The sequence below is a fragment of the Cydia fagiglandana genome, chromosome 6 (assembly GCF_963556715.1).
Source record: "Cydia fagiglandana chromosome 6, ilCydFagi1.1, whole genome shotgun sequence".
In the NCBI taxonomy this organism is placed as follows: domain Eukaryota; kingdom Metazoa; phylum Arthropoda; class Insecta; order Lepidoptera; family Tortricidae; genus Cydia; species Cydia fagiglandana.
Window position 1 is genome coordinate 7092747 of NC_085937.1, and position 15055 is coordinate 7107801.

The 15055-nt window shown below is 39.8% G+C and overlaps 2 protein-coding genes across 4 annotated transcripts in view; both read left to right on the forward strand.

Moving 5' to 3' along the window:
- Window positions 1-15055, forward strand: part of LOC134665084 (alpha-L-fucosidase) — a 161829-nt gene that overhangs the window by 97079 nt on the left and 49695 nt on the right. The gene's annotated exons all lie outside the window — the stretch shown is intronic.
- LOC134665073 (sorting nexin-13-like) overlaps window positions 1-15055 on the forward strand; it is a 34437-nt gene that overhangs the window by 12402 nt on the left and 6980 nt on the right. Inside the window, exons 7-15 of one of the 2 annotated variants that reach the window (XM_063521870.1) lie at window positions 6936-7052; window positions 7554-7665; window positions 7827-7952; window positions 8267-8305; window positions 9504-9724; window positions 10341-10402; window positions 10502-10542; window positions 13726-13821; window positions 14485-14598. In XM_063521870.1, the coding sequence (XP_063377940.1) occupies window positions 6936-7052; window positions 7554-7665; window positions 7827-7952; window positions 8267-8305; window positions 9504-9724; window positions 10341-10402; window positions 10502-10542; window positions 13726-13821; window positions 14485-14598 (928 nt within the window). The remainder of the gene's footprint in view (window positions 1-6935; window positions 7053-7553; window positions 7666-7826; window positions 7953-8266; window positions 8306-9503; window positions 9725-10340; window positions 10403-10501; window positions 10543-13725; window positions 13822-14484; window positions 14599-15055) is intronic. The other variant, XM_063521871.1, reaches the window with a different exon arrangement.

Below are 15055 nucleotides of genomic sequence, written 5' to 3' on the forward strand. Positions count from 1 at the left end.
GAGATCTGTCAAAAGGGTAACGTTACAAAACCAATGCAACAACAGTCAAAAAACGCCTAAGGTTGAATCGTAGCAAGTGTCAATCGAATCGATTAAAGTTTAAATCGATTGAACAAAATAAAAATGCTAGTTCGATTGCTACGATTCTGTTTGCTCCAAATAAAGACGATATTAGACCATATTTAAAATTTAAAGCGAATGATTTTGAGATTTATGGATTGGCCGATAGCGGTTCAGCATTGTCAGTTTTAGGGAACAATGCACATTTGGATTTTGTCAAATTTGGTTTTACATTTCAGGAAGCGTACTCTAGTTCGTGTAGGGTCGCAAATGGAGTAAATTGCGAGTCGATTGGGTACATTTTTGTCCCGGTTACGTTTGAAAATACTACGAAAGTAATAAAGTTTGTAGTAATACCCTCGATCGTAAATTACGTTATTTTAGGGTATGATTTTTGGAAAGCTTTTGATTTATTGCCTGAATGTTTAAAAAATGCGGAACACATGACTCCACCTGAAAATTATTTTAGTTGTAACGGTTTAAGTGCAGAACAAGTACACACGATTCGGTCTTACGAGCATTTAACTGCGGCCGAGAGGGAACTCGCGGACACCGTCGTAGGGAAATTTAGAAACATTTCGTTCGAGGAGAAGGGGCTTGGCAGAACCAGCTTGACGGAGCATGTTATCGATACTGGTGATGCCACGCCCATCAAAACGAAACAGTACCCGTTATCGCCGGAAAAACGCGCTGCTTTAGCCTCCGAGTTAGACCGCATGTTAAAATTGGACGTAGTTACACCCTGTGAGAGTCCGTGGAATAACCCGGCTCTTTTAGTTAGAAAACCTAACGGTGATTGGCGATTTTGTTTAGATTGCAGGAAATTAAATGCGGTCACAAAGGGAGATTCGTATTCCATTCCGTATATACCCCAGATTTTGGATAGTTTGAAGGAAGCGAAATACCTGACCTCGATCGATTTAAGTTCCTCATTCTGGCAGATCCCGTTAGCTGAAACCTCACAGGAGAAGACAAGTTTTTGCGTGCCCGGTCGTGGAATGTTTAAGTTCAAGGTCATGCCTTTTGGTCTCTGCGGCGCATCGGCGCGTCAGCAGAGGCTGATGGACAGCCTTATTGATCACAATTTGACAGGTGACATCGAAACCGGTTTAGCTTTTTGTTACATCGATGACATCGTTATTTGCTCATCAGATTTTCAGACGCACTTGCTTTTGCTAAATCGTGTGTTGGCGAAGTTGGAAAAGGCGAATTTAACTATTAATTTCGAGAAATCTAAGTTTTTCAGGCAGTCCATAAAATACCTCGGTTACGTCGTGGACGAGTTCGGGTTGCGTACTGATCCTGACAAGGTTTCTGCCGTTCTAAACTTCCCCACACCCACGAATGCGCGTGACGTGAGGGCATTCTTAGGAACGTGTTCCTGGTATCGACGGTTTATCCGAAATTTCGCATCGATAGCCGCTCCTTTGAATAAACTTACGTCACAGGGCAAGAAGGCGCCACCTTTCGAGTGGTCTGCGGAAGCAGAGGAAGCATTTAAGACTTTGAAGAACGCTCTAGTGACGGCACCCATTTTGGCGGTACCGGATTTTAAAAAGGAATTTTCAGTACATTGTGATGCGTCTTCATACGGAATCGGTGGAATGCTTTCCCAGACCATCCAGGGGGTTGAGCATCCGATCGCATACGTTAGCCGCGCCCTGAACAAAAGTGAGCGAAACTACAGCGCCACTGAAAGGGAGGCTCTTGCGGTCATATTTTCAGTGGAGAAATTTCAGGCATATTTAGGCTCACGTAAGTTTAAAGTGATCACGGATCACGCGTCACTCAAATGGTTCATGAATCTTGAAAACCCGTCAGGGAGGTTAGCTCGTTGGGGTTGCAGACTGTCTCAATTCGACTTTGAGATTGAGCACAGAAAGGGATCACTTAACGTTGTGCCTGACGCACTGTCAAGACTCATGCAAGTAGATGCAATAAACGTGACAAATGATGACGTTGAGCCAGATGAATGGTATGATAAGATTTTAAATGGTTGTAGATCTTTTCCCGCAAATTTTCCAAATTTTTGTTTAAAAGACGGGAAACTTTTTAGACTTTCAAAGTCAAAGTATAATTTGTTGCGAGAGTTCGATTGGAAGGAAGTGGTGAAGAAGTGTGATCGTAAGAGAGTTTTGCAGCAAAATCATTGCGAAGCAACTGCTGCGCATTTAGGTGTTTTTAAAACTCATCGCCGGTTGGCGTTGACTTACTTTTGGCCCGGTATGTATAAGGATGTAGTCGAGTTCGTAAAAGCGTGCGATGTTTGTGCAGCGTACAAGCACTCGCAGAAACCGACTGCAGGCCTCATGGGACAGCCAAAGGTATGTCGACGACCATGGTTGGTAGTTAGTATAGATCTCGTCGGTCCACTGCCGCGCTCTCGCGCAGGTTATACATTTTTATTTGTTGTTACATGTTGCTTTTCGAAACACACACTGCTATTTCCACTTCGCCGCGCTACTAGCGCTTTGGTGGCGAAGAATTTTGAAAACCATGTCATTTTGGAACATGGCGTGCCTGAAACCGTGATTGCAGACAATGGAACGCAATTCACGGGATCAGAGTTTAAGCAGTTATTGAAACGCTACAACGTACCTAACATTTTTTATGGCCCGCGCTATACTCCGCAGGTAAATTTAGTCGAGCGTTATAATAAGGTAGTGATGACCGCCGTAGCGTCTTACGTAAAGGACAATCACCGTACATGGGACGAAAAGCTGCACCAAATCAGGTTTGCGATAAACAGTGCAGTAAGTGAGACCACCGGGTATTCTCCTTTCTTTTTAGTGCACGCTAGGGAACCCGTCATTAACGGCTCGTTTTATAAAGATACTGATAAACAGTACGATGTGGGTATGCCTAGAGAGGAGTATGCAGGCGAATTTGGTTGTATGAGAGACATTTTTGAGCAGGTTAGGGTACGTATGCTGCAAGCACATGAAACAAATGCCAAATATTATAATTTGAGACGCCGAGAGGCGAAGTTTTCAGTAGGGGATATTGTTCACAAGCGTACTTATACGCAAAGTGACGCCTCTAAGTTTGTTATGTCAAAACTCGCACCTAAGTATGAACCGTGCAGAGTTAAAAAGGTTTTATCTCCTTTGGTTTATGAGCTTGAAAGGCTGGATGGTCACCCGATTGGGTCGTGGCATATTAAAGATTTTAAGTAGGAAATGGAAGTTAGGTTTTGAGGTGGAAGTTATCTCTGGACGCAAGACCCCGAGTCTCTTTGGGCTCGTCGTCTTGCCGCCAGAGTTGACAACCACTATCACCTACCTCTCATAACATAACAAAAACGGTTGAGATCGTTAGTAGTGTTAAATATTCGGTAAATATTTAATTCACGAATTTTGTTCGGAACGTGGCGAACAGTAAAACTGTTACGTTATTATATTTGCATGGGCGATGAATGTTTGAATCTGTTAGTGCGTGATGTATGTGCGGTGCGATCGAAGCTGTGCTCAGTCTCAGAGCGATTTGGACTATAGGACTTAGTATGGTTTTAGAGTTTGGAAGAGTTATCCTTGGACGCACGATCCCTCGTCTTGTACCAGTCGTCGTGCCGCCAAGGACGACAAACCACTCACCTGCTAAGTACCTCTCAACCCCAACATCGGAGCTATCTTTAATATGACCAAACGGTAACGCATTGTTACGCTTTGTCCGGTACTTACCATACCCGACAAATATCGAAATAGTACTTTATTTTGTTTTTTTTAACTTAGCGTATTTTTGTAATTCACGTGTCGTTAGGCGTAAGTCCTAATGATTTTTTTATAGTACTATTTCGCATGTTGCCGTACCTCGTTTTATTTAGGTATACCGTATTTTTGGGGGTGTTGTGCAACATGATTTGGGACGTTTCGTTTCCTCCGACAAGTCAGTCGGGGACAAATTTTTTAGGTAGAGATTAAAACTCAATTTAGCAACTTTGATGGTTTAAAACTTAGATTTTCTTGGATTGTTTTCCGGTTTGGATTTATGGTTGTTGGAGTCGGGTGATGGTTTATTACCCAGACTTCATCATTTTGCCCGGACAAGGAGAGTTTATATTGATGAATGCTGAACATCGGTCCTGGCGGTTGGAATTGGCTTTCTCAGTACAACTGCAAGCTTTTTCCGCGTTGTGCTGAGAAGGCCAACGGTTTGTTCACTGGATAGTAAGGTATAACGGAGGTTTTTTTCTATGTGTTGCGCAGATGGCCGCATAGTTTTTTTTCACCTTCCGTATGTTAACGTGGGTTCGAGATTTTATATTTGGTCGTTGGTTTTTAGATTCGTTTGATCCATGTTTGTAGAAACGTTAGATTTTTTCAAGATACATAGAGTAGAGTCCTTAGACTCCTGTTGGACAAAATCTCGAAGCCGCGTTAGATTTTTGGTTCAATTTGATTAGCTTTGTTTATTAGGTTAGTTTTTTTGCCTTTGGTGTGTTGTTGGTCTGGTCAAATAAACTTATTTGTAGGATCCGAGTCGCTGAGGACAGCGAGCGGTTCACCTACGTTGAACCTTAAAATCGGGGAGGGGGGTATTGTAACGTAGCACATTTTTCTAAATTTAATATAAATATTTTGGGTCGATTGATAATTAAAAGAAAAATACCTCTTCTAATTTCAACGTTTTTAACGGTGTCCAAAACAAACCACATTGATTGCATTTCTATGCATAATCTGTTGCATTCAGATGCACCTCTCGTTGCTTATCTGTTGTCGGGGTTGTCATATGACTAAAAATAATTAAAACTTGAGATATTTATGTTGTCACTCCAGGAAAACTTTGTATGAAGTAGGTATAATTTACAAGATAAAAAACAATTTTGATTTAAAACAAAACATAGAAATTACAGACTTACAAAGTGGCTCTGGAATGAAACAATATTAGATTAAATGGTAAAAATATATTTCTTAGGCTCAGGAGTGATATTGTCTAAATAATTCAGACAGAATTTTCGTGGGATTTGTGTCTTCAAGGGACTGCCACCCTATTACCTTTTGTTAGGGCTCTCAGGGACTCCATATTGGAGATCATTCGAGAATGATATGCACATTTGATTTGGGAACCCCTCTGGGGACACTCGCTCGCAAGAGCCCAATTTGTGGGAAGGCCACACTTTCGGCATGGTGGTCTGAAAGATGGAAACGGCTTGAGTCCTTCGGAAGCTCCACTGAGTGAGTAGAAATTAAATTTCGTGGTGATCGACTCCACAATGGCGCGAAACGTTGTGGGTTTGTTCTTAACCAAATTTTGGTTCTTTGCAGAGAGACTCCTGCTCGAGGGAAGGGAGCGCTCCGCCAGAAGGCTTAGCAGCTACCAGTGCGGTGAGCCAAATTTCCAATGGTTTCATCTCTTTTCTAGCGGCCATAAAGGGCGTAGGCTAATATAACCTTTTCTCGGTTTTCAGGAGCCGGGATTTACTGATTTATTCATTCATTTATTTCATTCGTTGAGTAATTTATCTCAAAAGCTTCAAAAATCCTAGAAGTCAATTTAGTTTTGGAGACCTCCTGGAGCGAAGAATTTAAACACGCCATCTACCTCTGCCACGTCATTTTGGTACCACGTGCGCGGCCCCTGAGCTCTACGTCTCCGCTCAGCATCTAGCTTCACCGGGGAAAGCAGCCTGTCACCCCGCTGCATCTGAGGAACGTTTAAATTCTGAGGTCGGTCCTTTCCATGATTTAATTTAGTAGGGCATCAGCGCCAGCTGCAAAGTTTAGAGTAAATTTAGAATTTTGAGCAACCACTAAAGTAAGATAAAGACATTTGAAAATCCTGGTACATAGTATTTAGTATAAAATAAATTAGTTCCTAAATAAGTAGAATTCTGTGTGAAGCTTTATCCTGGACCTGTAAAGCGGCCCAGCTTTCCACTGAGCTAAGTTCTGAAATTAGGTGTCGTCAAATCAAGTTAAAGGTTCACATAGAAGTCAACAAGTTTAGATTTATCAACTAACATTCCATAGGCAAGATATTTAGGCTTAAATAAAGTTTCTATAATATAATTTGTGTTCACCTTTTTCATCTCCCAAAATAGGTTCCTATAGCAAGCAATTTAGACACCACATTTTTTATTAAGATTTAATTTCATTTTTTTTGTGCTAACGTGCTATAGCTTTCTTTGAACAAGCCGGAGCTTTGCAATATTATTTAACCCCTATAAAATAGCACGTTTCACTTAAAGCGCGCGCACTTTCTAATACAGTCAAGGTATTAAATATCGACACGATAAGGTGCCGTTAGGGGCCATCCATTAATTACGTCACGCGAATTTCTAGGTTTTTTGACCCCTCCCCCGCTCCTTGTCACACTTGGTCACATTTGGCAAACCCCTCCCCCCTAGTGTGACGTCACATTTTTTCTTCGAAATCGCCAAATCGAATTAAGTAAGTACCTAAGTATTATTAATATTTTATCAAAATATTTTTGACGATATAAATATTAGTAATTTTATAACCCAAAACTGCTTAGGAAAGAAAATTAAACGAATAAAAACCATTATCGTTTTAAAAACTTGTTATTTAAATGAACAGCGAATAAAATAATTTAAAGAAATTTTCGGTTACTGATGAGGTTAAAGTGACGTCACAAAGTTTGTGTCTCCCCCCTCCCCCATGTCACAATATGTCACATTTTCTTGACCCCCTCCCTCCCCCTAAACGTGTGATTTAATTAATGGATGACCCCTTAATATGTACATTGTACACACTACCTTAATGTATGTCCATGAATAGATGTCGACCGTAATGCCCTAATATTACGGTTGAAACATCTCCAGGACAAAGTGCCAACTTCTTTTTGGCACTTTGTCCGTGTCGATATTTAATACCTTTTAAGTTAGTACAGTTAGTGCTCATGAGTGTTTGTTTCAGTGTTGTCGTGACGGGGTTCTGCCGTCAGAGCAGTTCCTCACAGTGATACGGTGCTGCGGCGATGCTGAGGAACTGGATGCCACGCTGGAGATGGTGCAGAAAGACATACAGAAACTTGTAAGAATTCTTAACTTAACATTTTAAATTACATTAAACTGGTAACAGTGATCTAGAACGACTAACGACCAATTATTTTCTTGCGTAAAAAACGTATCATCGTCCATACGGTTGACAATTCGCTAAATTAATTGCAAAAATATAAGGTTGCTATTTGCTGAAGCTAAAAGACAAAGAAAAAATACTCGCTTTAACCAAAGATATTAGGTACATCCATTGAGTAAGATGCGTAAAATCTAAGACAATTTCCTGCTTCGAATTTGACAGGTAAACGAGATGGCGCTCAGTGGCGTACTGGCGCGTGTACTAATCTAGACATGGGCGAAGTCGCATCTGTGAGGCCCTTTTCTTACAATGTGCCCGAAAGGGCCTCGCGCGATTTTATTGTAAAGTCGAGTTCTATGATATCTTTACACTTTTGCACCTTACTCCTTTGTAATAAGGCGAAAAATGTAAACATATCTTTGACGTCGACTGTAACATAATTTATTGTAATTTTAGCATTCGAGAGATAGTGCCGGAGAGTGGGAACTGCAAGATCGGCAGAAGCTTTCTTCACTGCAATACCTCACTAGGATCATACAAGCCCGGAAAGCTACTTTAGGTCCTCAAGGTACATTTTTTCCTGTAATTTCTCATCTGTAATTTGAGCTTTTTATGCGTTATTTTCACCTCTGTAAAAATGGCCAAAATTGTTAGTGTATGATTGGCTACGAGATTCTCAACCCGCCAACGGAGTATCAGCTGACGTTTATTATTAAACTTCCTTTTTAGGAACCAGCAGCGCCACAGAAGTGAAATTGTCCGAAGAAGTGATTAGATCCGAGAAATTTCTGCGGGCGCAAGAGAACTGGAGGTCTCAAGCGCAGTACACATTAGACATTGAACTCAATGAAGCAGGTCGGTTTTAAACATCATTTTAATTACCATTTCGTTCTACTTATGTCTTATAACGTAGCATAAATTGGTTCATAAAATGACTTAATATCATGCTTTGTTGTGATTATTCTGGATTTATCAGTAAATTCATAACATTGTAACGAAAAATACAAAGAAGCTTATACTAATAACTAAAAATATTAGTAATATTAGCTTTTAGTTAGAATTACAAAAATACCTAGAAAAAAAAGGATAAATTCTAGTTACTCGTAAGTCATGGTGGTTTTTATGTTCGTAAATTCTTGTAATTGTAATAATAGTTTTATATTTTAAAGTTACTCTATTTCGGAGGATGTCAACATTATCAAGCAGAGGTAGGCATGTTCTGCAAAATTCTAGATTAGCCTGTACTGCTTGCTAGTAGGTAATCATTAGATATAGTATGGTAAAGAGTTATAGTGGAGATGTAAAGTTCAAGAAGAAATCACGGAAGAATGAATGAGCGCGCCGCGCTCTGACGGGAAACGGCATAAGCCTCGCCAAAACGCTATCACAAAAATTAACCATATTTTCTTATTTCGAAAGGGATTATGAGCCCTCGCCCATCACAATAATTTCAACTTACAGTAAAGAAAATGATGTCGAAATTGCACTACAAGGCCTCATTTAGACGATGCGAGAATTCGCATGCGAGTTTCATTACATTGCGGTTTTAAATCGGTCGGTTGAATTGGATGTAACCAACAGTCCGCAATGTAACTAAAATCGCATGCGGGTTTGTGCGCCGTCTAAATCAGCCCTTACGGTCGATCACCTCGTACATTATACAAAAACTTTCATTTTCAAACGAACACAATTTAGTTAATTCACAATTGCCATAAAGTTCGACTATCAAAACCCCTAATTTTTTTTCAGACTCTCTTCTATATTCAATAATTCTTATAATTAATTAGAAAAACCGGGCAAGTGCGAGTCGGACTCGCGCACGAAGGGTTCCGTACCATAAAGCAAAAAAAAACGGAAAAAAATGCAAAAAGAAAACGGTCACCCATCCAAGTACTGACCACGCCCGACGTTGCTTAACTTTGGTCAAAAATCACGTTTGCTGTATGGGAGCCCCACTTAAATCTTTATTTTATTCTGTTTTTGGTATTTGTTGTTATAGCGGCAACAGAAATACATCATCTGTGAAAATTTCAACTGTCTAGCTATCACGGTTCGTGAGATACAGCCTGGTGACAGACAGACGGACAGACGGACGGACAGCGAAGTCTTAGTAATAGGGTCCCGTTTTACCCTTTGGGTACGGAACCCTAAAAACATTCAATGTGCTTATATGCGATTACAGTCTAGTGTCATTTTTCAATCAATGTATAGTCTCATTTGGATCAACATACCATAGTTACCACTTACCAGTACCTACTGGATTAACGATTTAACGGGTTAACCCCGGGCTTGTGGAATGGTGCAAGTGCCGCTTCAAATAGACGCAATCTTATGCTGTATTCAACCCGCAACGCATAAAACGCAACCTTACTACACAAACATAAAGTTTATATTTCCATTTTTCAGATTCGACACAGTCCTCTAAAGTAGTGATCGACAAGCTTCGGTCATCCGCCTTAGAAGTTTGCGACACATACTTGTCTCCGAGCCGAGTGAGCGTTTTGGGTCTCCCGGACAACTGTTACGCGGAACTGGTCAGAAAGATCAATACGGAGGGAGAGGAGTTTACGAACAACCCCGTAATATGCTTCGATGAAGTGTACAAATGCGTTTGGGATGCTCTTCAGGTGAGTTTTTTTCATTGATTTACATTGTGTCTGGAATAGGTTTCCTAGGACGTAGTTTTGTATAGTCGTTCGATTTGTAGCTGGCCCTAAACGGCTAATCCTTTGTCTATTGTACTTATATGTATAATATTACCCCACGAAAAAAAAAAGTTCGAACTTTAGTGTAAAACATGAAGTAATGAATAGATATTTAGTATGGGTTGGTTCAATTTGGTTCCCGTCTGCAGTCTGCAGAAATACGACCTTGTTTATGAGCTAAGAATAATAATATCACAAATATTGTAACGAATAAAAAAAGGAAATTTCTGACCGCCGTTCCGACGGCTACCTAGACCGTGAGCGTCGCGTAAGCGTGGCGTAATACGCGCGTACGAGCACGTACAAGGTCAAACAGGTCCGCAAACTAAGCGTAGTCGTAGCGTAGCGTATGAGATCTCTGTCGTCATTACGACAGGCGTAAGTGTGAAGAACTTGTATGCAAACAGAACGATCTCGCTTACGCGACGCTTAGTGCCCAGAACTCTACACCTCTCGTAACACGCTTATGCGACGCTTATGTCTCGTGTATTGAAGGCCTAAGTTTGTTATTAACTGGAAGTATACTATTTAATTTTAGGACGATTATTCTTGGCAATTGTATTGCATGACGAACGGAGAACAGGACTCAACTGCTAACAGGTATATATTAATGTTTATTAATTTAAACAACAAATGAAAAAAAAAATGTTTATTTATTCTAAAAACATCTCGGTCACATTGTTAAACTTTTATTTTCAGTGAAATCAAAAAAGATGACAAAGACACCAAGAAATATAGCGGTAAGATATTCACTAAAACATATCATAACTATAGGGACGATGTGCGTAGGAGTCTTCCATTTTGTAGCTTAAAAAGAAAACTTAAGACGAAACAGGAGCTGAGTTTTAAATATTTTAGGTAAATATACCCGTCTCGCTAACAGAAGTGGCTCCTCCTGCCTAAAAATCCTGCGTAAAAATCAAAAATCAAGGTTTCGTACTCGACTGTTTCCTCCTCCAAAACTTAACCAATCGTAACCAAATTTGGAAATATAAATGATTATGAAATTATCTGTGTCGGACCGTTTTGCTTTTTTTGGCTAATTGATGTCAGTTTTGAAAACTACGCCTCTCATTGCGGCATAGTCAATCATGCCATTTTGGCCATTTTTGAAGGGCTCTAGCGCCTTAAAAAACTAAAATATCAAAAAAACCGGGCAAGTGCGAGTCGGACTCGCGCACGAAGGGTTCCGTACCACAATGCAAAAAAAAAAAACAAAAGAGCAAAAAAAAAAACGGTCACCCATCCAAGTACTGACCCCTCCCGACGTTGCTTAACTTTGGTCAAAAATCACGTTTGTTGTATGGGAGCCCCATTTAAATCTTTATTTTATTCTGTTTTTAGTATTTGTTGTTATAGCGGCAACAGAAATACATCATCTGTGAAAATTTCATCTGTCTAGCTATCACGGTTCGTGAGATACAGCCTGGTGACAGACGGACGGACGGACGGACGGACGGACGGACGGACGGACTGACGGACGGACGGACGGACGGACAGCGAAGTCTTAGTAATAGGGTCCCGTTTTACCCTTTGGGTACGGAACCCTAAAAAAGCAAAACGGTCCGACACAGATATTGACAATATTAATCTGTGTTGAAAAAATCATTGCTCTAGCATCAAAACCCACGGAGGAAACCGTCGAGTACGTTTGTATGGAGAAATGATCACTCCTGTTGGCTCTTAAACTTGACATTGACATTAAAACTGTTTATTTTATTTATTTTGTCTTGTTTGCCAAGAAGCGGGTGCTACGCCATGCAGTTCAATGCGTTGGATAGTCTCCCACTGTGTAGTCTCAATCGGAAAATTAAACTCAAAAATAATACTTCGTGCGAATATGTTGGACACTCCTGTGTTGCATCTATAAATCACCCACCCCCCTATTGTCAATTCACTAATAAGATTAGGTACAATAACATTTTTAATGTTTTAATGTTTTTCGATACGTGCCGTCCGGCTGCGACTAGGGTGTGACGTCACACCTTTGTGTCAGTTACGTAGTCTTTGTGTTACGTGGCTTCAATGCAGGTCCCATATACCCATGTAATCGTCATCAAAATAGTACCTATAGATGGACAATATAAAAACACGAGCGCGAGCTTTTGCTCGAGCGCGAGCTTTTGCTCGAGCGCGAGCTTTTGCTCGCGTCTTCGTGGAATCAGTAACAGCAGCTAGTGTAAGAATAGCGCCTGAATAAAGTGTAATAGCAATCATATAATTTGAGCATAAGTTTTAATCAATGATCAGGCAGTTCATTAACTCTCTCAATTCCATCCCCCTCTTTTCACTCTCTGTAGGGATGATTCCCGACATAAAAACTGTCCTATGTCCTTCCCCGTGACTCAAAATATCTATACCAAATTTCAAATAAATCGGTTCAATGGTTTAAGCGTGAAGAGGTAACAGACGGGCAGACAGACAGACAGACAGACACACTTTTGCATTTATAATATTAGTATGGATTTAGTCAACATGTGCCTTACAATAATAGTATTTATCACCAAGCCCACCCAAGCAAATGCAAGAGACTATTGAAGTCGTGCCTCAGCACGTTTCCCAAGCTGTTTCACAAAACCGACAAGCTCCAGTGGACGAATAAGGCCTCCACATTCCCGCGTAACGTCGCCAGAAGACCACCGTGCGACAGGAGCCATACGCTGCCTAAATGCAAATTTGGTATTTCGTTGCGGTTTTGTAGTAGTCGGTGCCCCAACTTAAGTACCCAAATGCAATACTAATTGTATAGAAAAGTGGATAGTTACGTTAGGGAACCGACTGGAACGATGGTGAATACAGTCGACTTCAAAGATATGTTTACACTTTACGCCTTATTACAAAGGAGTAAGGTACAAAAGTGTACACATATCTTTGACGTCGACTGTACAGTACCATCATACTGCCAGCGGAGTTATACATACATAATTAGAAAAAGATATATTAGAAAAAATAGCGACAAGTAACTGTCACTATAGCTCGTTTTTTTGGATTGGAAACATAATCATGTAATTTGACTACGTTTCAATGTAATAAATATTGAAACATGGTCAAATTAGATGATTATTTCCAGCAATCTTGGAAGAATATTTTCAGTTTTAATATTGTTTTCTTAGTAATTGCACACTTTCTTAATCTAAAAATAAGAAGTATACATTTTGATCTCACAGATACCTACGATTTTAGTAGTGATTGATGTATTTTGCCGGGCACATTTTCTTACTGTATTATGTATCTTTAGTGTCAGTTGGTACATAGATTATAGATGTAAATTAAAGTAGCATTTGGTTAGTTTTTGAAAACGAATAAATGTAGTTAAGTACTTAATTCGCTCTGGGTGATTATATTATATATTTTTACACTGAAAGGTAATATTGATTACCGAATTGGCTAGATATTATAAATGTATATGTATAGTACAGAGTTTTCATGAATACTTCCCTGATGGTGGATATGACTTGGTCGCTAGCAACAATGCTTTAAATTAAACAATAAGGTCCAATACCTAGTACTGTGTGGGACCTTGTTTATTTCTTAGTTTTATTTTTAAGTTTTAGGCGTGAAATTGAACAAACCGCAAGCTGATTTTTTTTACTAATATTAAGTACGGCCGGAAGTATAAATTTATGACCCATTTTGTACCTTGTTACAGTGACAATCAATATGACAGTCGCTAGAGACCTCATAATATTGTCACTGCAAGGTACAGTCAACAACAGAGCTATGAATACAGGCAAAGTGCCAAAATATGTAAACACGACCTTAATGTACAGGCAATAAAGTACTGTATACATATTTTTGACACTTTGCCTGTATTCATAGCTCTGTTGTTGACTGTACAAAATGGGTCATAAATTAAAACTTTCGACTGTACCTAATTACATATTCTCTATGTTCATCGTCAGTATATGTTGTTTTCATAACAGGAGTAGACACGTTACCAGTGCCTGGTGCAAGACACAACCGATCACGGTCTGATATTGTGGGGAATTTGGCTCAAAAAATGATCAACGAAGGCGCAGGTTAGTTTGTCCCTTTCTCTTATTTGTTCAAATTATGTATTACAATTATAATTTGAAAACATTATCTTGTATGTTCTTCTTCTTCTTCTTGTTAGGAGCTATATAAGGCTCCAAAGTCTATGTATCACTGTGACCATCCCTGATCTATTGTGATGGATGACCACCTACTACAACTCTCGATCCAAACCTGCAACTTCAAACAGCTGCAGGATCTTTTTGTTTTCGAGAAAATTTAACTCCTCCGGGCGCAATATGTGTCCGCCCAGGATTAAGTCACGAGTACGCATTAGGCAAGGGCACTCTGTAAGGATGTCCAAGCGTCTCCTCTGCCTCCATACAGAGTCTGCACCGCCCTATGTCAAGTTGTATGTTACTCTAAGTCGCATTTTCACAGAGGTCCTCTGATTGTCACGGCGGCCATTACGGAATCTCGGAGAGCATTTCACCTGTGTTTATGAATACTGCGATATTATGTTATGCACCTAATCTACCTCAGCATACCTGAGTATTTATACCTTAGTCTACCTTAAAGTGTCATTCTATGGAACTTGTTAACTATGTAAACAAACCGCCATACTGAAATTGTCATAGAATGACACGTGAGTCGTGACATAGAATGACATGTGAGTATTATTCACTTGAAAAAAAATCTTAAAATTTCAGGACCGTCAAATTTGACTTCTCCCAACACAAGCAATATGTCGCTGTCTCACTCAAACATCAGTCAAAACGCAAAGAATCTCACTTCTCCATTGCAAGCGTCAATCATTGAAACAGGTAATCATTTATTTATATCAATCATGTTGAAAGGTATTTAATTAAACAAAAAAAAAAGAAACTTAATACATTCATTGCCACTACGTGCTACGGGTTACGCTCGCAGCGTGTAGCCACGGTTTCGCCGTATGGAGCGCGTAGTCGCTACGAACAGTGTACCCAACAGTCGGGTTCTTGGCCCTGAATGTGTTAAAGCCCGCTCGGTATTCTCGTGGAGAGCACCCGAGAAATGCTCTCTATCTATAGTTCGTTTTTTTTAGCATTAGAAATAAGGTAAACAATCTTGATGTGTCTTTTAATTGAAAAACACATTTTAAAAATAAGTTACGGCAAATATGTATCAATTATGAATCTTATACGATTATTTATATTCTTCTGCTTTCATAAATAATAGTTACTGATTTTTTAAAAGCGTTTTTCAACTAAGAGACATGTCAAGATCGCTTACCTTCTTTCA